Below are 24701 nucleotides of genomic sequence, written 5' to 3'. Positions count from 1 at the left end.
GTCCTTTCCTTTCATGCTCAATGAGTTCGGTTTGTAATCACCCCTCTTACCTCTGCCACTTTGCAGTTTCACAGAAAGGCCAAAGTCATCAGGATGAAGCCCATAATGAAGTGGGGGGGGAACAAGCCAAAAACCTTGCTGCCAAGGAAAAGACCAATCCAGATGTTTTGGTAATTTCTCGCTTGCCTGTACTAAAAACAAACATAAAATTAACAAAAGCGAACAAACAAACAAACAAACAGCACAGATACGCCCAAAATTCTATGAAACAATTTCCACCTCTTCCTTTCCATCCAACTTCAGTGAATAACAAGCAGTCTTTTCACAGCTTAGGACAGAGCCACCAAGCGACCTCCACATAGACCCGTGACAGTAGCCAGATGATTTCTTCCAAACTTCAGCTCCAGACAGAGCTTCAGAGTGTGAAAAGACCATTTCCAGTCACACTCCCAGAGCTGATTTGGGTTTGTATTGTGCTAGACCTGTGAAAAGCTCCTCAGAGAGCCAGCAGGAAGACAGAATGTATTTCAATGTGTTTCACAGTCACAAGGAAGCAGGTCAGTTCTGACAACTCCTGAAGTAATAATAACCGAGGCAGATTTATTGCATTGCTCTTTGGAGTCCTGTGAGACCTCCTATCACGTTTAAGGACAGGATGTTATCAAAGCTGTAATCCCATTCCTCTGAGATATCCATGCCTGTAGCAGGCACACCGAGTGACTAAAACCTCAAAACCATAGTCAAAGGATCTATTTTTCTTTCCATTCAGAGTAACCAAAGCCTTATGTATCTACCCCAAAGACTCGGAACCCACTGTTAGATAACCAAACTGGCTGACTTGACCTTCAGACCAACAGTTTCAAAAGCATTTGGAGCAGCTAGCACCTGCTTTGTGACCACTTACAGTGGTCTATAACTGCAGAAAGAGCAGATCAACAGCCTAACTCAGTCAGCCTAAGCTTAAATAGCTGGCAATTGGGAAAACAGACAGAAGAGTTTCAGAGAACTCCATCTCTACAGTGTGAATTTGCCTTGGACCTTTGAGAACCTCTCCTGGAGATGTGAAGTGCTCTAAAACAGGGCCCCCATCTCCCATAGCATGGTGTGACACTCCCCTCTGCAGAGCTGCAAGGGTGATACAGCAAGAAAGCTACTTTGTACCTGGAGAGCTGAATTACCAGAGAAACACCACAACTGGTATATATCTTAGAAGTGCTTTTGACCACATAACTCATAGCTGGTAGCGTATCCGAATGCCTAACAAAATTTGTCTGGCTTTTAAAGAGCTTTTTTTTCCATCTTCAATCTGCTCCCAAAGCTGCCTCCAAAAGATACTAGCCTCCATCTTAAGAGAGATGCAAGTAGAATAGAGGTTCATTAGTTGCCTCTGTTAAATCCCCAGCCGTTTTCCCTTGTTACAGGTGTTGATAAGTCTAGTCCAAACTTGCTTTAGCCCTTACTTCTTACCCTCCCCAACAGCAGATGAATGAAGCAGCCAAGGACAGAATTTGTTTAACTTCTCATCCTTCCCCCACCCCCTAACTAACCTCTGGCATTTTTCTGAAATGTGTACTCAGGTAATGGAAGAGAACCTCTCCCCTTTCTGAGCAAGCCACGAACACAGCAAACTCCATTTTGCTTGATGAGAATGCAGCAGAGTCGCACAGAACTTACTGTTTTTTACTTGATAGAGATGCTTTATTTTTTCTAATTTTTAATCTTTTTACAGGGAAATGAGAAATTCTCATGCTAGCCCTATGACATGAAGTGAAAATTGCACACACAGAGATTTTTCTCCTTGCTGAACCATTCCTGGGTAAAGCAGCCTCTCTGGAAACAATAGCTGAAGCTTGAGGTTTCCACAGGGAAAACAGAACATCATGCTTGATTTAATGCTTTCTCAGGGGATTCACTCATGCCAAAGTGCCTGTGTGGTTTATGTCAGAAGGGATACGTGATTCTCATGTGGATCCAGTGCTCCCCGGGAAGTAATTCTTTAGTACTGATGGAGCATAACAGAAGAGAACAGCCCTTGGATTGAAGAGTGCACCTGAGATCTATCCTCCATCAGGAGAAAACCAAAGGTGCACCTGACTCTGGGAGGAGAAGGACAAATATTAATATCCACATCTCTCCAATATAACCAAAAGCACTGACCGGTGAAAAAAAAAAAAAAAATCATTAAATTCTGCAGTCAGATAATGAGCAGAACAGGGTCAGCGCATCAAAAGTTGCGAACAAAAATGTGAAATACAGAGTCTGACCTCTGAATCTTTTTAAAAATGTTTTTCATCCGTGAGATAATTCATACAAGCAACATATACAGGCAAATAATGCCTTGATCAGCATGCTCGATTGCAATCAGAGCAGTACCATCAGAAATTTGCCACCATCCTCTACTTTAAATATAAATAAATAAGACAATCTTTCATAGCAACAAAGCTTGCAAGGTGAAAAAGCATTTGTCCTTGCCCTGCTACTTGACACTAAGCTTCCCTTTGCTGTTCACAAAGCTGGAGGCTCTGTCCAGTGACAGAACTGCAAATACCATGATTTGGGGGTTAGAAATCTGTAGTGGATACATGAAACTCCACCCTATCTTCCTATAGGTGCAGTCTGCATGATCCAAAGAGACAGCACAGCCAAACCTGGCTCACAGTTACTTGCAATGGGTCTATAAGTAATAAACAGTAGGTGTTTCTTCCAGTAGCCATTTAGGATAAGATATGTAACCACTTCTATTTTGCAATTTAGAGTGATTGAGGGACTGAGAGCACTTGGCTGCTTGATGCTTTTTATGAAGGAATTGTCTCAGAACTTACAGAAATAACGCAGAGATGGGGAGAAATAATGTACATCATCACACCTCACAACCCCACAACCTTGCAGTGATTTGCCAGTTTGTATAGGGAGGAAAAGCCCGGCTATAAAAGGGAGATTAGAGAAAGGTGCTGAAGCATAGCATAGGACTGGTAGCCTTCCCTGTCTGTACAACAAAAGAAAATGAAAAATCCCTCCCAATATAACAAATATCTGAATGACAATAGAGCTATGGGGTGACAATAGAAATCTTCCTCCTCAAGCATGAAAATACAAATACCTGAGATCAATGCAGTTTAAATTTGTTATTTGAGAAGCTATTGTGTTTTGCTTTGTTGTTTTGTTTTGTGTTTTTTTTTCCTGCCTCCTTCATATAAACTGAGTCCAAAGTTAACAAGTAGACATGTAGAAACAAGCAAAAAACAAACAAAAGCAAAAAACTAACCTCAGTTTGAAAAGGAAAAGGAAAGAAATGGGTTCAGATTTAATTTGAGAGGAAATGAAGGAGCTTGTTCCAGAACTGACCTGGAAGCTGCAAACCATGGACAGACCATGGTCCAGCTGTCCATCTGCCCTAGGTATGGTTCCCAAACATTTAAATGGTAAGAAAGGAGAGACAAGCTTTTGGATATATGCTACTACAAATCCATAAGCAACAGCTCATTGCAGAAAGCAGGAAAAATAAAAAATAAAAAAGGGACTTTTTCCTGTTTCTTGATACCCTTCTGTACATTTGTATAACATCTGACATAGTGGGATCCCAGCATGATTGGGTTTTGTCCATAACACTGTAATGGCAATAATGGGCTTGCTGAAATTAGTAAACTCATAACGACTTCAAAGGGCTTTGCCTGAAGGCAACAAGCAGTTTCTGGAGCCTGTTTTTCTTCAAATTCTAACCTTTGCTTTCTGTACAAATATCATCTATTTGTACCTCTTCAAGACAGGTCACTTATGCAGACAGATGTCGGTGAAGGAAAGCAGGAGTGAAGGAGGATTTGTTTCATAGCAAAGCAGCATTTCTTGCTGACGACAATAAATGCAGCCCTCTCCAAATGGCCAGTAAGATCGAACCATCACCAAACAAACGCCATCTTAAAGAGAGAAGGCTGGAAGGATTTTCACTGGCATCTAGCTAGCATCTAAACACTCACTGGAAGTTTTGTCCAGAAATTCTACATCTTCAGCAAAAATAATACACAAAGTTATTGGCAAATGAACTCCGACTGCTCCTTCCTGCCATGCAACTCTGTCATTTACTCTCATTTCCCTTTTCTTCTTCCTTCCAGAACTTACATTACTTGTTGGAAATGTATCCCTTACTTGAGAAACAGGATTTTTTAACATCCACTCCCATCTCGGTGGGAAGGAAGAAGGGTATGGAAATGAATAGTAGTTAATTTGCTTGCATATGTTCACATTTTAGAAAGATGAGATACATCTGACAGGGAAGTGTGTATCATCGCACTGAGAACTCGAGAGATCGCCTAAGAATGAGTCTTGGATGTTAAGGTGGGATGGCATGTGAGATAAAAACTCTTTTACCATGCAGGAATTTTATGGAAGAAAGAAAGGGTTTCCTAAACAGGGATAGTGTTAGGAGACAGGACAGTCTCTTCCATGGACATGAGGGATTTTGTTTTCCAGGTGCCTTTTCTAACCTTCTGGATCTGTTGCCTCCTTCCTAAACATCCAGTTATTATTAGATAGCACTTATTCCTGTTCAGCATTGACCCCTTTACTATCTTTTTTGGTTTGGATGTAGCTCAGTGTGAAGAGAGAGTGACTACAACACTGAGATTGCTGGCAGAGAAGATACTGACTTTATTCATATTTGATAGTTGGATCAATGATGGAGAAAACAAAACAAAATGAACAAACAAACAAAAAAGCAGGACTTATGTAAAAATCTGCAGATGCTGATTAGCTTATTTAAAAAAATAAAGGAAAGGGTTGGTGTTGATACGCATTAGCAGAGAAAATCTGCCTGCCTTTACTGCAGGCAGGGAGCTGAGCTTTCACACTTGTCATTTCAGCACTGTGCCCCTGTATTACAGTCATATAAAAAATCCCTATAATAACTAAGAAACACAAACCTCTGTATTTTACAAATAACAATCTGCAGACCCAAAGTGAATACAAGGATGTAATTCACTCTAGGATTTCTGCAGCTGTTAATAAATCACTCGGGCTGCACTCTGGCAGCTTATGACATCAGCAGAAGCCCTCAAGTGAATTACAGCCACTAATTTACCCAGAGGAGGCCATCTATCATCTATTATTGACCATCTGTTACTGAGAATATGTACATTTTGGATAAATTAATAAGGTTCTGATAGAAACGGTCTTTAATTTTATTCGGTTCTTACATTCATTTGTGATGTTTAACTTCGGGTTTGTAATCATCAGTGAAAACTGCGTTGTGACACTGCTCAGAGTTTGGGGAGGCACAGTGACTGGTATTTAAGGCCACACTCCTGCATGGATGTCAGTGGCAGGGACTGATCCTCTTAAAGATGTCACAGGAAGATATTTACTTGCTCGGCGTAGAAAAGGAGCACATTCTTAGTGTGCCCATGCCAACACAAAAGCGCCCATCCGCTGCTTGCTGTGGTGCCTGCAGTTTTATCTGCAAACAGCAGATAAAATATTACCTAAATTGAAAGATCAGGCTCCTTACACCTGCCCAGTTACTTCGGCTCCTTCTTTGTATTCCCTTCTATTTCCTCGTGCCTCTGCTTCCCTGGATGTCATTGCTGTGCCCTTAAAACCAGCAGAATTGACCATATGGAGCTGGGTAAGGTATATCCAGCTTAAAATTACAACAGGGCATATAGCACTTACGAGACGTGGTTTTATTTTTAAAAGGGAAGGTTGCTGTCAATGCTTTGGCAAACTTTGAGATTTCAGCGTAGGGCACATGCAATATAGAGGAGCGCTTCTGGGCCGTGAAACCGAGACCTTCAGAGTAATGGAGAAGGTGGGGTCAAACTACCCACGGGAGACAGCTTGGGGCACGTCAGGGTAATAGAGACTTCAGTGCTGGCTCAGAAGAGTAATGCTGCCGGTTATTTAGTATTCAGCATGCTCTGCTCCCAGATACTCCTTGCGATGCTCCAAGGCCTGCTAAGGAGCCAGAACATATAGGACAACCTGGCTCTGTTACTGGCACATTAACACTCCCAGATGCCCATTTCCAAAAACGCTTACACTGGGGCTACGCAAAAGTACCACAGAACAAAAGTAAGGGAAAAGAAAAAAATAGAAAGAAAAAAAAAAATCCTACATGGCTGAGTTAAACTGTAAAGTGGTAAATGGACTTTTCAATTGGGATGATATGTTTGTGCTCCTCAAAATTACCCACTGCTACAGTCTTCAGCAGGAGCTGATCAAGAGCTGTATGTTTTTCAGCAGCAGCTGATTTTGGCTTTATATTGCTGGAAAGGTTTTGTTGCAGTGGCTGTTCTTCGTGGAAAGGGAAGGACTGAAGTCCTCACTCAGAAACTGCAGATGAGGGCCGAGGTTTGGACCCCTGCGATGCCCCAAGAAACTGCAACACAGCAGCCTCCATGCATGCCTCGAATCCAAAGTTTGAGTTTCATTGCCTGAAAGACGTAGTTCTACAAAACTCTTCATCACATAAAGATTTTAATAACTACAGATTTTCAGTAAAAACTGGATGCTTTCCAACTTTTTGCTACATTAGGAGCGTAGCACCATAGTGCCTATGGGATGTCGAAAATGCAAAAGCTACTATTCCCAAAGTGAGACGATCTACAGAATCAGCAAAGAGCAAATGCAGTTCCTTTTAAATTTTATAACAGTAACAATTTAGGAATACTACTTTGGGAAATAAAAAATACCGATTCTTGCCAATGCACACTGAAATAAACTCATCTGTTGCCTGGCATATGCTCTAAATCTTTCAGTCCTCTGTTATCAGGAGAAAATTATCAAGCAGAAGTCACAAAATTGCCATGTGACTGAAATATTGAGTAACGTAACTGAAAGAAATTTTTACTCCTGCAAAAAATAATGCCTTTGTCACAGTCCTTTGATAATTAGTAAGAAAACAATACAAGTTTTAGATTTGAGTCCCTTCACATTCTGGTGAGGATTAAGCCTATTACGGTAGCATTAATTTAGGAAGTGAAATCAACATGGAAACTATTGATGGGTTTTTCAGAATAAATTTCTGAAATTACATTTATTTAGAGTTAGTTACCACATATCTATGGTTTTTCAGAAAAAAAAAAAAAATTTGCAGTCAAAATCATTTAACATAGTAAACTTAGTAAGGTATGCTCTCAGGCTTTGACCACCCGACTTCCTTATTTCAGGGCCAGTATTTTGTGTAATAAAATGAAAGAACTACAATGGGAAAATGCTAAAAAATAGGGGGAAAAATAATCTAATGGAAAAGTGTCTTTTTTTTTTCTTTAACTTTTGTAATTGCTACCTGAAGAGCAGAAGAAGCAAGTTTTAGATAAATGTATTCTGAAAAAGCATCCTTTTGGACTCAGCCAGGGTGTTGTTGTCAGATCACTGGCTGGAGTCCATAGTAAATAAGTTTTTTTGTGTGCCCTGCTGCAGCTACACCCACTGCTGGAGCTATGGCAAACCCTTGTCACCACCAGGACCAAAGCTGGCATCTTCCCATCCAGCAATATCTGAACTCAGGAGATGGCTGTAGTCATTCCCGTAAACACACCAAACAAGCTGATACGTCTATAAAACGATATTCAAATATTGTTACTAATACTATCAGTGGCACTGCTTGTGGCCCTGTTAACAGCCAATTCTGGCCTGAAGTAAATATTCCAGGGGTTTATAATTCAGGTGTAAAAATCTGTGCTAATCTAGTTTAACAACTCAGCCCAAATCTCAGCTTCAGAAGTCATTTCTTGTTACTGCAGTAAAATCAATGTATTTAAAATTTGTTTTGTTGGAATACACGCCATTCCCAGATATTGTATCGCTTGGATAATTAAAGAAGAATTAACGCCAGTTCTAACGTGAAATTAAATTTTATTTAAAATCTTTAGTTCCCTACTAAGGATAATACCAGAAGACAACCGAGGAATTGATATTCCTGGCAAATAGCTGTGGAAAGTCGCCGTGTGGTGAATCTGCTCCTTCTCCACAAGCGTTGATGGCACCTTACAATGAACTCAGCCTAAAAGGCTTTTGGTAAACTTATAAAAATAAAACACATTGGAGAACAAGAACCGCAACGGGTGTATCATACGTCAAGAAACACAAAGGACAACTCAGTACTTTAAGGATGTAACTAAACTTCTCAACTTCGAGCAGAAAACATTTGACTTTTCCACCTCCTGCAAGGGGACAATGGTTGGCAGCACGGCGTTTCCCCTTTCATATATTTAATCGAGCACCGAACAGAAACACGCTTTCTGCTGGCGGGAGGTCCCGAGGTGTCCCCGCTGCAGTTTTTCCCGGCGCAAAGGCGCCTTTTGTTCCTGCCGGGGGGCGCCCCCACACCGCCCCCGGCCCCTCAGCAGCCCGGCGGCCGCCGCCTCCCCGCCGGGGCCATTTTTAAATGGCCCTGCGAGGACGCGGAAGAGGGAAGCAGGTGTCCGATGCTCCCCGAAGGGGCTGCCTCAAGCGGGACAGGGCGGATCATCCCCCGCACAGCCTCCTCCGAGCCCTCGGGGCTGGGGGAGAAGCGTTCAAACACAGGGGGCTCAGCGCGATCCCCACCCGACCCCGGCTCTGCCCGACCCAGCCCCACACTGAGGGGACGCCTCGCATTTAAAGGGCAGCCCGCGCGGAGGGATCCCTCCGCCGGGACTTCTTTCCTCACACGGCCGGGCCGCCCCAGACCTCGTTTCCTACCCCCCCCCCCCCCCCTCAACAAATCCCTGCGCTGCCTGCACGGCGCCGCCATGGGGGCTGCGAGCCGCGCCGAGCCTCCTCCGGGGGCTCGCTGGATGGCGGCGTGAGGGAGAGGAGGAGAAAGAGGAGGAGGAGGAAGAGGCGGCGCAGGTTGAAGAGAAGGCGAGGTTTATTTCGAGCGCCGTATCCTTCCGCCAGGCGCAAGGCGGCCGCGGTGTCCCTCCGCCGCCGGCACCACACGGGCAGGCGGCGTCTCCCCGGCCGGGGCGAGGAGGTCGCGGGCTGCGCGGCGGAAAGAAGAAGAAGGAAAACTTCGCAGCGCCGCAGCTCGCCTCGACCGCCGGAGCGGCGGAGAGAGGGTTCCCCGCGGAGAGAAGGAGAAGCGACAGCAGGGGGGAGCGGCGGCGGCCCGGCCTCGCCGCCGCCCCGCGGGGGCTCCGCGAGGGAGCCCGGGGGACTCTTTTTCGCGGGGGCCGGCGGAAGGATCCGGCGGCGGCTCTCGCCATCGCCTCCCCCCTGCATCGCTCGCCCCTCGGCGCCGCCATCTTGGATTTTAATCCGCCATTTTTTTCCTCCCCCCACTCGGAATTATTTTTTTACCATTATCGCCGCTTTTTTTTTTTTTCTCCTCCTGATTTTTTTTTTCTCCTCCCCCTCCTCCTTTCTCGCCGGCTCTCCTCTTTTTCTCCCCCACCTTCCTCCTTTTTTTTTTTTTTTTTTTTTTTTTTCCTCCCCCCCCTCCTTTCTCGCTCTTTTCCCTTTTGATGATTCATTTTTTCCCCCCGGCGGAGGCTGGGGCAGCACCGGCGGCGGGGGCACCCCAGCGCGGCGGGCGGCCGGGAGGTGAGTGACGGGGAAGGGGGGGGGGGGGGGGGGGGGGGGGGCGAGATGGCGGCCGGCGACCCCCGGGGCCCTGCGAGCAGGGGGCTGGGGGGGGGGGGGGGGGGAGCTGTGGGCTGTGGGGTTTGGGGGGGAAGCTGGGGGGTGATGGGGGTGTGGGGTGGAGTATGGGGTGTGGGGTGAAGGGGGGGGTGTGGGGGGTGAGGGGGGAGCTGTGGGTTTGGGGGATGGGGGAGTAAGGGGGGGGTGGGGAGGGTAAGGGAGGGGTGTGGGGGTGAGGGGGGGCTGTGGGGTTAAGGGGAGGGGTGTGGGGTTAGGGAGGTTTAGGGTTAAGGGGGACTGGGGTTAGGTGTGGGGGCTGTGGGGTTAAGGGGGTGCTTACGGGGGGACTGGGGTTCAGGGCGGGGCTAAGAGGGGGCCTGTGGGGTTAAGGGGGGGCTGTGGGGTTGGGGTAGGAGGTGTGGGGTTAGGGGGGCTGTGGGGTTAAGGAGGGGGTTAATGGGGGCGCTGGGGTTAAGGAGGGGCTAAGAGGGGGGTGCGTGGGGTTGAGGGGGTGACCGCGGGGTTAGGGGGGCTGTGGGGTTAGGGGGGGCCTGGCGTGGCGCTGCGGGGCCGCTGGGGGCCGGGGGGCGGCCGCAGGCGGGGCCGGGCCCTAGGGGGCAGCAGGGGAACGGGGAGCGGCTCCCGGCCCTGCCCGGCCCTCCCCGGCCCGCAGCCTCCTGGCCGGGCACCCTCCGGGCCGGGGGGGCCGTTTGGGGCCGGGCCCTGCCGCTCCCGAGCCCGCCGCGGAGCCGGCGGCACTCGCCGGGAAAGGCGGAGCGGGGACCCCGTGCGGCCGCGGCACGGACAATGGGAGGGGCTGCGGCACGGGGCTGCGGGCATGCAGCACGGGACAGCGCGCAGGGGGTGGCCGGGGGTGGGAACCCCAGAGCGGTGGGAGCCTTTAATCGACGAGGCTACCGCTTGTTAGAGAAGTATCAATCGGTACGAAGCCGTGGCCCTGCTCGGGAGGCCTGCCGCTGAAGCATCCTTTGCTGCTTTCGTTTAAAAGGAACTTTTCCTTTGCATAAAGGAAGGCTTAAGGCACTGAAGTGGCACCGTGTGAGGAACTCGGAAAGATTTCAGTCAGATCGAGTAAGCACATCAGGCTCACTTGGTCGAAAAATAAGATATTTTTTTTTGTTTACCTTTGTGCTGTTGTGTTTCTGGAGCCCGGCAGAAACACACAAACAGCTCCGCGTTACGCCCGGCCGAGCTGGACAATAAGACCCGCTCAAAGCCCGGCATCAGTGCTGCCCGTGTGGTGGCCGTGCAGCGGAGGTGCCTGCACCTGCTGGCAGCACCAGCGCGGCTCCTGCAGCTCCCTCTGGCCCCGCTGGCGCTGCCCCGCGGCAGGACTACAGCTCCCAGCGTGCTCCTCGCGGGGAGCAGCGGCCCCGGCACAGCGGGCGGCAGGTAGGGTGCTCCGGGGCTGAGCAGCGAACCCAACGCTGGGCTCGGGCAGCTCGGAGAAGGATTTGGGAGCAGAACGAGCTGAGTGCTGCTCACCGCTTCCCGGAGCGCATCTTGCTGCCTCCCCACACCGTCCTCGTGTCCTGCGAGCTGCTGGAGTTGGGGCTTTGCCGGTCCCTGCTCAGCTGTTGCGCCGCTGTTAGGCTGCTGCGAAGTGCTCGTGGCAGCCAGCTCGTGCCCACTGCGGCCTTGGCTGAACGTGTTGAGCTCATTCAGCCAGCAGAAGGGACCTGCTCCTGCCTGCTGGGTTAACAAGGTGGAGCCCTTCAGGGTGCTTGGTGTTGGCTTGCTGCAGACTGAGCTTCACTCAGGTTCGCCCCAAAGGGGCACCGTGGTGGCAGAGGTGAGGGGGGAGAAGGAGCAGGAGCTGCTCAAGCCCTGCTGTCCATTCGTTCCCTCTCTGCCTCTTTATACTGGCACGCTGTTCCTTCTGTGCCCACCTTGTAACTGGATTAGTTTCCAAACTGGTAGGCAAAAATCTTGTGGCTGTGAACGGGCACAGGAGAAGGTGGAACGTGTAGACGGAGCTGTTGGGGAGGGACTGGAGCCCAGTTTGGGGTCAGTTTTGAATCCATGTCCTGTCACGAACCTGCAGCCCGGAGCTGCAGCTCTCCAAGTGTTTGAGTCGTCCTGAGTGAGTTTTACCGTGGTCCTGGAGCCTCCAGTGCCATGTCTGAGCCACGTCCCGTGCTGCCCTGAGCTAGTTGTGAGACTAGTTGAAATGCTACAGGAAAAGCAAATGTTCTCCTTGTGTTTTAATTTGCTGAACAGCTCCATGCCAGGGGCAAGCAAAGTCTAAAGGGGGTGTGGGATCAGGTGGCCAAAGGCAGCACCGCAGCTGCAGGGTTGCAGAAGCTGCTGCCTGGGTGCTTGTGACACCCCCGAGGAGCTGCAGCCTCAGCTCCTGGATCCCTGAGGTGCTTTGGGACCGCCTGAGCTTTCTGTAAGATACGGCTTGGGCTCCAGAGATTTGTGGGACATAAACCAAATCTCCGCTTCTTTTGGGGCCTTCTGTGGTTGCAGAGACCTCTGCTCCGTGGCCAGATCTGCTTTGGCTTATTACCCGTAACAGCAGGTCGTGGTGTCACGTGTGGCACTGCGCTCCCGTTGGAAGTGACGCTGGGCCCTTTGTGAGCCAGCAGAAGGGGAGGCACAGAGAGCTGCTGGCCTCAAAGGTAGTAACAGAAATCAGGTGTAGGAAAGCTGTAAGAATGACTTGAAGCTACGGGAGGTTTTTATTCAGCTCAGCTTTTGCCCGGAGGCTTTCTCTCTCATCCCCCCAACCTGAATGCTTTGAGTAGTGCTCATCTTCTGTTGCCCAGGTGAGGCGGTCACAGCGAAACCATCTACAGCCTGGGGATCCCACAGAGAAACTGACTGCGTGCTCTGGCTCTGCCTCCTGAATGCAGAGGTTTGCTCCTCTTCTAGAGCTCCCAGCAAGGGAACGTCCCCCCTCTCTTGCTCTCACTGATTTGTCCGGAGAAGCAGGAGATGTGCTCAGTGGGTCTTTTTTGTTTGCAGCCTGCATGTACTTTAGCTGCTGTCCTCTTGAGGAAGGCTTTTTGCAGCTGTAATTAAATTACAAAATGACTGGGTCAGGGACCAGCGCTTACCCTGCCTGCCTGTGCACTGGAGGGGAGGATGACCCTGCCTGTTTGGGAACCTGGTGGACCAGATCCCCTGTTTCTGCTCAAAACTGTCCCTGTCCTTTAAATAATAAGGATTTATATGCCAAAGCTGTGTTATGGAAGACTAAAGTAAATGATAGCTGAATTTCTTAGGGTCGCTGATCTATACGTTTGTATGGTGTAGGGTTTAGTGATTGGTTGATTTCGTGCAGCTGTGGTTTTTCTCTTTTCCCTCCCAACAAGCCGTTACTGACTGCATAGATAGCACAGACTGGAGCTCGGGAGGATCAGCCAGCCTTTGAAGTCTATTTTAACAGTCACAGAACTATTTTACTCAAATGCATGGAGACTTTACTACGTTTTCTACTGTACAAAGCCTTTCATATGCAATACAAATCAGAAGCGTTCTCATTAGTCAGCCTCAGAAACACTTGTGGCAGCAGCTGCCTTCGGGAGGGCCTGCTGAGCAGTGGCAGGGTGAGTGTGCTTCAGGTGCTTCCCGGTGGGGCTGAAACAAAACAATGCTTGGGAAGTGTGTTGACAGGTTCAAGAGACTGCACATCAGGTGAAGGAAAGTGGGGTTCTGTTTTGAAAGCCCAGTTTTAGGGAAGCACTGAAGTGCTCCATGAGAGGCACAGCTGAGCTGCGTTTCGAAGCTTGGGGAAATAGTAAAGCTACAGCAGGAGGAGTGTAAAAAGCAGCAGAGTTACAAGAAGTAGGAGGAGGAGGGGTAAAGGGTTAAAACAGTGGGGATGTTTCCATCGAATTAGTGTTGCTTGGAAGCTGGGATTGTGCTGGGGGCTGTAAAAGCATGGGTAAATCCATCCGGTAGGTGAGCTGTGCCTGGGGTGAGACATTCGGTGGCAGAGCCCTTCCCCAGGACTGCAGGAGTGTGGAGGTGCAGGTGGGCTCCAGGCAGAGCTGCTTGCTTGAGCAGGGAGGTGGATTTCCTCTCTTCCTCTTCTCCCTTTATCCCTAAAGGGCCTGTCAGTCGGTGTGAGCCTGACGGGGCAAGCAAGTCACGTCTGAGGCTGTTAGAGGGTCTCCCGGTGGTGATCAGTGGGGCATCTCTCGCTCGGTTCTCTCTGGGCATAAGGAGCCATGATGCTCGCTGTGAAGGAGCCTCTGTTGGTGCCATCTTCTGAAAGCAGCATCTGTGTGTTGGTGGAAGGGGAGCAGGGGCAGCAGATGCACACTGGGGTGCCTGCAGCTCTTCGTTTGGCCAGCGTTGGAAAATAAGAGGCAGCAGTCAGTGGAGACAGAAGTTTCCTTGCTCACCCGGCTGCTGGGCTCAAACGAAGAACGGGTTTTCGTGAGGATTTTTGCTGGGCTTCACTGAGTTACTCGCTGGTTTTGCTGCGGGGGAGACTTTTGGTGTCACCTCTGTAAATACGTTCTGCAGCAGAAGCAAATATTTATTTTTCCTAATGCTCCGTGTGGTGTGAGTGCTCTTCTGTAGCCGTGGTCCTTCTTACCTTGCTGTCGTACTTCCCTTTGCCACCTCGTGTTTAGACAGAAGCGTCTTGCTGCAGATAGCAGCCGCCCTCCTAAAGCCTTGCATCATCTTCAGAAGTGGGTTTCCTTCTCCATGCAGCAGCCACTTTTTTTTCCTCGCTCGAGTGCAGCTCCCATACTTGGTAGCTGCCAGTCAGCTGCTGCCTCGTGCCAGTATTGGTGTGCGGGTGGCTTCGTGCTGCCCTTGGGTTGCCTGCGGCCCCTTAGCTGCAGCGCTCTGCCATGCCAGGGCTTGCTCCTGGTCACAAAGACCGAGCTTGAGTTTGGTAGAAGTCTGTAGCAGTTTGGTTTAATGCTCTTTATTACCATGGCTACTAACACAGAGCACCAGGATTTAAGTGGCATATGCAGACCTGTTCAATCAGTGGATTGAGGAGCGGAGAGAGTGAAAGGTAAGGGTTGTTTTATCAGGTAGATCTTCCCAGAGCAGCTGTATTCCAGAAGAAGTTGGGGTGGCAAGAAGTTTTATTTTCCTGGCTAACGTATCTGTGCGTATATATTTATCTTCAGGTAAAAGCCAACCCCTTCTGTCACTGGCAGCAAGAAAATTCCTCATCCACTGAACTCCTCTTATTTTCCTCTCCACATTGAGGCAATAGCTTGGCTGCTTTGTCCTCGGTCTACTCCCATTGCACTTGGTCAATAATATTCCTGTCCTGTGACAAGTTGTGAAAGCTCCTAAAACCTGTAAACCTCCGGGTGGTGGCTCTAGTGAGACGTTGGAGGCAATGCAGCTGTTAAGGCTCCACTGTCTAATGGCTCGGGTTTCTGAATCTTTTAAGTAACTTGTAGTTACTTATGATCTGGCCATAAATACTGCTGTGGCTTTAAGGAGCCTGAACACATCGGTGCCCAGCAGAAGTCCAGTATTTTGCCAGCCTTGGCTGATGAAAAGCAGAGCTCCTACAGGAGATGCTGTTTCAAAACGTCTGGTAGTTTCTGATGAATTTCTTCCGCTGGATTTAAGTGGGGTTGTTCCCTGATAACATGTGCTGAGCGTAGACAGCTTGAGCACTAATGCTGTTGGAGTTTTGTTAATAATAAAAAAGGCACAATTTCTTTGTGCCAAAACTGCAAAGAGGAGAATGACTTTAAACCAAGTAAATGGATCAAATGCATAAATGCAATTGTAAAATTGTGCAGATCACCGTTAGGCTTTTTTTCCCTGCAAGTTATGGACAGTTATAGACACAGCCATGTACAAAAGCATTAGTAGCTTTCTTGTATGATAATTATTTATGCAAAAGGTATCCAGCCTGCAGGCGAAAACTAGCATGTGCCGTGCTGACTGTTCCTATGCTGTACGTTTAATGCTCCGCTTGTGACCCCACGTAACACAGCTGGCTCAATGGGCCAGCGATGTGCTGTGTTGGTGGGTGGTTAGTTGGGTGGTTTTGTTACCTGGACCAGTAACTAAAATAGCTGCCCAGGTCCTCTAGATCATCACTGAAGATTTTTTGAACTCTAATTCTTCAATGAGGTTGTAACATCTTCCTCCCCCCTCCGTTCCAAAAATGCTGCCAGCTTTCTGTGTTTTTTAATATCTCGCTGTCATCTTCGCTGCTTTTTAGGGGATGTTTGTATAATGTCATTTGTAGCTGTAGAGTTCAAAGCAGGTTACGTTAGATTGATTAGGAAATCCAATCTTAATTGGGGGTATATGTAAAAGTGACATTTTAGAGTCAGACACTTTGTATGTGACATTTGTGGAGTCACATAGCTGTGTATTTGTGTGTGTCTCAGTATAATTACATAGGGGGTGTGTCTCTCTCTGTATAGATGTTGCCTTTAATTTATCAGCTTTAGGATTCTGTCTTTGCTTCCAGATGTGGTAGTAAGTTGTAGGACAGAAGTTCACCCATGGATGTCTGTATTTGTGACAGTTTCCCGTACTGGTGCTAATCAACTACTTTTCGTTCTTCCTAATGCAAATACAGCTCACTTTTTTTTTGTTGGTGTTAAAAGTTGTGTCTTGGAAACAGGTCTCCCAGGAAGTTCTAATTATGATTATCTTTTTTCTTCCAGTAGGAATCGGAACTGAAATTATTCATCCACTTCTCCGAGCCTTTTGAAAAGAGACTAAATGCAACTGGGTCAGGCTGTCTGGGGGAATGAAGTGGCTGGGAGAATCCAAGAACATGGTGGTGAATGGCAGGAGAAGTGGAAGCAAGTCGTCTAATGACCACGCACAGAATCAGACCAAACTGCAGCATACAGGAAAGGAGAATCCGAAGACTGGCAAAAATGGAGTCGAGAGAAGATCAAACAGATGTACGTACACATTTGTGCAGTTTATTGTTCTTTGTGGCTCTTCCTTCAATTTGTAAGTCAGCTTCTGTCAGATCTTAATTCGCAAAGGAGGTGTGCACTCAGCATGAAGCTCTCACCAGCAGTATGAAGTAGGTTTGTATGTGTTGGATGTAGTAACTAATTTCAGGAATATGGATCTCTTCAGATCAGTTTAAAAGTTAAGTGAGAGTAATTGTATTTTGCACATAACCGGTTCAGAATTTACATACATGATGGGCACTAGCTGAGACCTAGTGTGATTGGAAGTAGATAAGGTCCCATTTGAGTTATGAGCCCAACTCTTAGTGAATGTGCATGTAGGAGTAAACCCTGTTTTCAGGGAGGTTACGTGTATCAATAATAGCTATGAAACCGTTTTAAGGACCATGGATTTTTATTTTTTGCTGTTGACTTGGGGTGAAGAACAAAATATAAAGTTGGAGTAAACCCTTGATTCGGGTTTTAGGACAATCTAGTTTAAACTTTCACGGCTTTGTCACACCTATAGACCTGAATAGAGTTGGGTATGATTGGGTTGCTTACTCTGGAGAGTTGCTTGCATTTGGGGAGGTGGAGAGAGCAGGAAACCAAAATAAAAGACACACATAAAATATATTCTAAAATACTCTCCTTGCTGTCAGCTATATTAACCAGCAAAAGCAAGAGTGAGAAATTTAACTGTGCTTTTGCTTCTTCAGAAATTCTATTATCTTCAGGGTGGTTTCTGTTGTTGTTTCTGTTTTATTTTGTGTGTATTTTTTTAACCTGCAACCTGCAGTTGCTTCTCATTCACCCCCCTGTAGCTGAGTTTTAGAACGTTCCATAAATGATATCTGCTTTATGCTTTCTCGTTTGCAGGTAGCGGTGCTTCAGGATTTGAGGGTCAAAGTCGTTATGTGCCTTCCTCTGGAATGTCTGCCAAGGAACTGTGTGAAAACGATGACCTAGCAACTAGCTTGGTTCTTGATCCCTATTTAGGTTTTCAGACACACAAAATGAATACTAGGTAACTTGTCTTTATTTTCCTAGAAGAGAAATGGTCCTCTGATTACATCAATTAAGATGATAACTGTGGAATTTCCTGCATGTTTACAAAAGTCTGAAAAATGATAATGTGCAAGTGGCTTCAGCCTTTGAAGTGGTGCTGCCTTTGAGACTGGAACTCAGAGCTCTGTAGCAGTGTGGGTTTGTACCGCTGGTGTAGGTCATCCTATCAGCCTTAACAACAGCTTCTGCTGTGGAACAGAATGTTAATAGACACTGCTTTCTGGCTTAAACAGTTAACTAATCCTAAGTTTTAAACCTTCTGTCATTTGAAATAACACTTCAAAGATCAGAGTTATTGTTTGGGGAGTGTATTTTCTATTTATTTCATGGGTTAGTTTTTGTTTGTTTGTTTTTAACTTGTCCAAGATCTCAAGATTTACTTCTGAGCACTCCAGTGTTGGTGCCACTTGATCTCAAGTTGTTGCAGATCCACGCTGAAGAAATGCTGCTCAGATATGTCTGTATATGGAAGACAAATTAACGTGCACACTGGGAGCCTGTTTATCAGAACTGCAAATGCTTTTGCACTGTTACGCACCTGTACGGATACTCCTGCCTAAATTCAATGTGGACCTGTAGTTTAGTTGTTGCATGCTTCTTCCTGTTCTGCAGACGTACCACCAATTAGAAGTGTGCTCTGTAGATACCCATTAAGCTTTTGTTTGCACAAAAGATCTGTATTGGCAGCTTAATGAAGAAGCTGTATACAAATAAGTTTCTAAGGACAGGAACTATGTGCTTCTAACTGTACAAATAAATGGGGGAACCTTGGTCTGAGCTGGGGTTTCCAGGCAGCACATCATGAAAAGCAGGCTTCTCAACCCTCACAACTGTTGCTGTGGATGTTTTTAAAGAAGAACCTGTGCATAACCAGAGTATCAGTTGCGTAGATTCTGTGTGTATATAACAAGGTGATTGTTTGACAAATGAATGCTAGATTAATTGGTGTTCTCACATAACATAAATGGTCGCTGGTATAAACCGACCTTGCAAATTCTACATGAAATTGCAGCAGTGTGGGTCTAGTAACTGTAAAGACTTGCTACAGAGAGATTTTTCTTTTTCCATGGAGTGTGCAACATTCATCTTTAAGAGGAATCCTGGCAGTCTCCCTGGTCTTTCCGTGCTGTTGGTCACAATAGATGTCCACATTTGGTAGATGCTCAGTTGTCGTTGTATGTTTGTGTTTCCAGCAGTTAATTGAGCTAAATATATATGCTCAAAACCCCATTTTTGTTTGTCTTTGTTGCATGAATGGTAGTCTAAAACTTTATAGAAGTAGCTCATACTTTTGCTTTTCCCTAAAAAAGGGAATTCTATATTGTTCAATAGTTGGAGAGGCTGCTTTTTTAAACATTATTGTTTCTGCAGATGTTTTCAACACATAAAATACTTTTTGAATTATTAATTTGAAAGAAAAGACTACACAAAGGCTATCACCATGTACTTCTTCTTTCTCAGACCTGGAGAATAGTTACAGGCAGTCGTCAAAGCCAGTAATTAATAATCTTGGAGTGCTGTGGGAAATACTTAGGTGGGGCTTACAACTTCCATCAGAAACCCATCTTCTCAACTCTTTCTTAATGTCCAGTTGAGAGGGTTTCTGTTATTGTTATTGCAGTGAATTAAAATAAAGATATCAGCATAGTTCTCGTTTGCCTTTTGGTGCAGCGATGACTTCTGCTTATTATAGCTACATATCTTGGATTATCTTTGTTCTGTCTAAGAAGCTGCAGTCTTTTTACAATTGTGGAGATTGCTTGTTGCCATATAACTCTGAGGGGAAGTTGGGGAAGGAGAATATGAAAAGTCTAGACCAACTGCAAAATATCAGTACCTGAATACTGAGTTTGTAAAGTTCTCTGGTTTTGCCAGGAGTATGTTGGTCAGAGAAGAAACGGAAATAGGAAAATATCTAGATGATTACTGGAAACTCTTCTCTTCTGGTTGACCATCTTCTTTATACTGACGCAGTAGTAGAGTGGTGATGAGAACCTGACTGCGTTTTTGTTTTTTTTTCCCCTCGAGGCAATAAAATGAAGGTCCCCAATTCCATCTTGGGAATTGGGCTGTTAGCTTTGTAAGCTGTCAAGTCAGTAATGTCTGGAAGAGCTGAAAGCTAATTCTCAAAAGATTTAGGTTGGATCCCCACCTGAATTTGTCCAGTGTTTCGCTGAAATCTTTTCTTGCCACCAAGGATTTGACAGACTGCATAAAAGGTATCTGGAAATGTCTTTAGAGGCTTTACCCAAAAGTTACTTTTTTTTTTTTTTTTTTTTTTTTTTTTTTTTTTTTCATCGTCTTGGATTTCCAAGAGAAAAGCAGATCTGTTTCTAGAGCTTCTGGCCCTCTTTACAGGCCATCTGCTCCTCTTCCTCATATTGGTAGCTCATATCTCAGCAAAAGAGCAGGTTAGTAGTTTGTTGTTGTTTGTTTTTTTTTTTTAAAAAAAAAAAAAATGATAGTAAGAATTATCTTGTCAAATGTAGATATTCCAAGAGGTTTTGTCATTTCTTGTACAACTCATGTGAAAGCAGACAAAGGCTATCCTGTGTGTATCATTAATACGGTTTGTATGCGTGTTCTGTTTGAAAAAAACAAAACCCATTTGTTGTTTTGCAAACTATTATTTTCTGGTTTGAAGGTTGTCAAACACTAGGGATTAAAACTGACAATTGGAAAAAGTGACTTGTTGCTTATCTCACCAGTGCTATACTCAGTTGCTTTTCCCCTGGCTGAGGCTGGGTCCCGAAGTTGCATGCGTTGATTGCTAATCCACCTTGTAACAGATTGCCTAGTGTCAGTATTTCAATCTTAAGCAAGTCTCTTGATCATACTGCAGCTCTTACCTGTCCCTCTTGTTTCCTGGTACCCTCAAACTTCAGCATCGTGCTGGGGATCCCTGAAAGCAATTCCAACGTCTTAAGTTTCCTGGCAATTGAGGAAGTCAAACCCATCACAGCCTGTTTCAGGAGAAGTTAGGGGTGTTTCTGAGCTCTGTGCTGCTGCTTTGAGTGAAGTTACAAACTGGTGGTTTTGTCTGATGAAGGAGCAAGCTTTAAGAACAATTGTTTTCCAGAGCAAAGGTGAGAAGGTGTGTTTGGGGATGGTGTAGTGGAAGCTGCTTTCTCTCCAGAGCGCAGTGTAAGCAGTTGGTCATTCCTGAGCTTGACAGGGTGTGCCACTCTGCCGCTTGGAGTCCCTGTGGCAATAAAGGCAAAAAGGGCAGAGCAGATCCATATCGCTTACATCCACGGGTCTGTGCTGAATCTCTTCTCTTCAGCTTACTGCAAGCTAATAATTAAAGGAGTCAAGAGTCATCTTGACTGAATGGAGTTCAGAGGTAGAAGAAGTTATTTGGCACCTGCTGAGGGAGGTGGCACGGCCATTTGTAGTTTGTTTTTGGCATTGTGGCACTGTGGAGATGTTGTGTTAGAGGCACACAGCTCTTTTATGCAGTGATACGCTTTTTCATTCTGAAGTTTGTACATTCTTCAGACACCAGTGTCTGTGTGCTTACTGCCAAAAATGACTTTGACTTCGGTGTAAATTCCATCTTCCCCTATTTTTATTTTGTACTTTACTGAATTCAGTAAAGTTGTCTAACTTGCTCCTGGTTCTCTTCCTCCTCTCTCCTCCTTTCCAAAGACAGTGACACGTTGGAACTAGCTGCTCTGCTGCTGCTGAATGTTTTGGACCTAAAAAACAAAACAAAGCTACTCTTGCACGTTTTTTCTAGTTGCACCTTTAGCTGCACTGCATTAAGAAGTGTTCTGTTTCCAGAGGATGGAGAGGCTTACACACAGTAGTCAAGCTGACTGTTAAGTTAAATTTGCTGTGTGGAGTGGCAGGGTAAGAATGAAGGGACGTGGGCTTTCCCTGCTGTGTTCTGTCCCCAGCATTTATTGAAAAATGCATTTATTTGCCAGCTATATTAAGAAGAATGGATTTTTTTGGCTGCTGGAATTTTTGTTACTTCTGTCTAGGCTGTATTTGGGCTTTGACCACAGTGGTATGTGCAAGAAATTTTAAGTAAAGCAGATTATCATTAAAAAATGTGATCTTGAACTTTGGCCTTGAAAGAATATGGCATCTTTTTTTCTGATAACAGCACTGGCAGTTAAACGTGGAACAACTTGGGGGGAATGTTAACTAAAAAACTGTTTCCACTTTGATTATAAACAGATTCTTTTCAGCTCTTGTTATACTGTCTTGAAATGTTCAACAGCCTTGCAGTGCTAGCTTTGTGCTGAATCTCTGGAATGAGCTAAACAGTAATTTGCTGTCTTTCTACAGCCACTGAAGTAAAATATCTATCAAGGGCTTGTTGATGAGAGAGGCCAGTGGGATGCTGTGTTTTGATAAATTCACTCTTCCTGGCATTCCCAGTCAGAATTTAAGAGTTAGGCCTAGCAGCAAAACTCTTTGCCATGCGGTGGTGCTGTCAGATGCACGCATTACATGGGGTTCTATTGCAGAACCCTCTCAGGGCCTGTTATCCTTTTTGTTCAAACTCACTGCTCTCAGTGACTGAGGAAGGTGCTGTGCTTCTGAACTTACCAGAACCTCTCCTTTAACTTCCTTTATAGGCAAGCATCTCACTGACCTTTGGCTTTATACCTTGGAGTTTCAAGATTCTTTAAGTATTCCCAAGGTAAGAGAAACTTGAGAGAGAAAGAGCTTTGCTTCACCAAGCCATTTTCCTACGTCTTGCTTGTTGAGACAGCCTCAGTTTGGCCCTTAACTGGGATAAGATCATCCTCTAGCTGGTTTGAAAATTGCAGTAGCCTAAGGTTATTTTTTTGATCTTGGTGACTAGCGAAAAATAAATATTTCCTATGGAAATTTAAAGTTTTCTATTCTGCAGCTTGTAAGGATACTGGGATAGCTGAGTTTGTCATTCCTAGCTTACTTCTAACAGCCAGACTGTTTTGCAGCAGGCTCCATCCATGGTCTGTGAGACTTGGTCCCTGAAGCTGTTTGTAGGATAGTTCAAGGAGTCAGTGCCTGTGGTCAGGTTCAAAGAGCATCTTGTCCAGTTTCCACGTTGGAATCTTATACAGGTGCTATTCATGGGAGCAAACCAGAAGTTTGGATCAGCATAATTCAGGCTTCAGTTGGCTCTCTGTTCAGAGACAGGGGTGTCTTGTTTTGTTGGGAGTTTTGGGATTGTTGTTTGTGCTTTTTTGTGCTCTCTGTCTCTCTTTCTCTTTGAAGTACTCTCCCATTTTACTGACACACAAAAGCCTTTTTAGGTATGTTTTTTTTTTTTTTTTAATACATTTAGCTGCATTGTCTCTTCAGGATCTCTTTGTGGTGTTGGTAAACAGTCATGTAGATGCTTCCAGTAGATAAATAGATTGTTAATGTCATGTGTGAATGAGGAAGCCCTGTAACACCAAAACTGTAGCACTTAAAATAGTTTCTCATAACTAGTTGGCTTCCTTGTAGGCAGTGCTGGGAAAGACTAATGAATAAACTGCTATTTCATAATGCTCCTTGGAGAAGTCAAGTGTCTCTACTAAATACAGCAGGCCCTCAGGTTCTTAAGGAACATAAAGGTTTTAGGCTTTCTTGGCACGTCGGCTTCCATAGTGTCTCAAATCGGCAGGTACCTGTTCCAGTCTATATGGCGATAGCCACTTGAAAGTACCGGGGCTTTCGTGTGGAATCGGCCTCGCAGTGTTCTCCACTAGCTCAGTCTTCGTGCTTTCAGTGCAGTTACATGTGCTGGTGAGCAGTGAAAAGCTCGCTACCTCAAGGTACAAAGCGGCATCCTGTCGCACTGAGTTTTGGGAACCCTTGAGGTGAGATGCTCTACATCATGTTGCTGGTTTCCAGTCTCTTTCCACGTACCTTTGGACACTTCTGTTGCTTGCTTGGACACCTTCTTGTCTTTTTATTTGTCTCTTTGCCATGTAAGTAATCTCAGTAAAACATTTTGGTAGAGATGCTGCAGGAGATCCTTGCTAAGATTTTTGAACCCTTGGCTAAGGAGTCATGTACTCCAAAAGACCCAGTTCCCATTTCAGATTTCAAATGCCTGACGTACACCCTAACATTACCTGACCTTTTAATGGTTTGATTTGTTTGCTATCCCTTCACCGTTTTCTAGCCTTCTTTTTGGTCTTTTCAAGGCTCGGGGACATACTGTTCCTGCTTGCCAGGAATGATAATGCATGAGTTACAGCTAGACTAGTAAAGGAATTCTCCTAGTGGTGTGGAATGACCAAAAAAAAAAAACCAAAACTGCAGAAACACGTGTTGAATGTGATTGGTAGAGGTATGCAGGATTGGTGCCTGGTTCTGAGCTACTTATGGTAAATAGTCCAGGCTAGGTGTCTAGTCAGCCTCTGAGAACAATATGTTGTGGAAGAAGGGAAATAAGAGAGCCACTTTGGGACTATTAGATGTGCTTCTAATCCCTAGAAAACATAGGCTGTAGATTCTTTTTCTGTAGGTGTGTTAAGAGACACTGTTTAAGCTTTGCATCTGCTTTTATTTTTTTTTCTTCCTGGGAGTTAAGATGCTGCTTTCTTTAGCCAGCTTGAACCAAAATGCTGCTTAATGTATTATTGTGTCTATCAGCGCAAAACATCTTTCAGATGCTAATGCAATATTGAATGTGATGGTTTTTCCATCTACCTTTGTTCCTGCAGATAGCTCTTCTAGGGAAAAAGAGAGCAATTTTAACACAGAAAATGAAAAGGAGAGGGCAGTCATGCATTTAGCCCAGAAAGAATGGCTGAAGACCATTTTTTAGCAGCAAATCGTACTCCTTTTCCTCGTGTAACGTTTGTAGTTACGGGTGTAAACAAACTGCTGACCTGTCAGGTTTGTGCGTGGCGTGTGCTCTGTACTTGTGCTGCAGTACAGAGGGTCTGTGTTTTGAGAGGTGTCAACGATTCCAACTGAAAACAAGTGTCATCTTCTGAAACTAGTCAGCTTCAGTTCAGGCAATCTCATTTTGAATTCCTGTCATACCTGAGGATGCTTTATGAGTTAGGACTATCAAACCTGGGAGAGCTCCTTTGTATTTTTAGGCTAACTGGGAGATTGTCTCCAGCTTGTATCTGACTGGGAGTTGAGGAGGACTTTGTATTACAGATTAAAATGCCAAGTGTGTCATCTGAAGGGAATTTTCTTCCACAATAAGGTCTCACCAGCTTGTTAGGCAGTTTGTTCTGAGGGAGA

The 24701-nt window shown here is 45.7% G+C and overlaps 1 protein-coding gene across 2 annotated transcripts in view; it reads left to right on the top strand.

Moving 5' to 3' along the window:
• Positions 1 to 9413: 9413 nt before the first annotated feature.
• Positions 9414 to 24701, top strand: part of KMT5B (lysine methyltransferase 5B) — a 28420-nt gene continuing 13132 nt past the window's right edge. Inside the window, exons 1-3 of one of the 2 annotated variants that reach the window (XM_084287883.1) lie at positions 9414 to 9519; positions 16200 to 16442; positions 17319 to 17466. In XM_084287883.1, the coding sequence (XP_084144009.1) occupies positions 16283 to 16442; positions 17319 to 17466 (308 nt within the window). In that variant the 5' untranslated portion in view covers positions 9414 to 9519; positions 16200 to 16282. Of the gene's footprint in view, positions 9520 to 16196; positions 16443 to 17318; positions 17467 to 24701 lie in introns of both variants that reach the window. The other variant, XM_084287882.1, reaches the window with a different exon arrangement.

Source organism: Netta rufina (genome assembly GCF_964035555.1).
Source record: "Netta rufina genome assembly, chromosome: 5".
NCBI classification, from domain to species: domain Eukaryota; kingdom Metazoa; phylum Chordata; class Aves; order Anseriformes; family Anatidae; genus Netta; species Netta rufina.
This window is presented reverse-complemented; position numbering and strand designations above follow the sequence as displayed.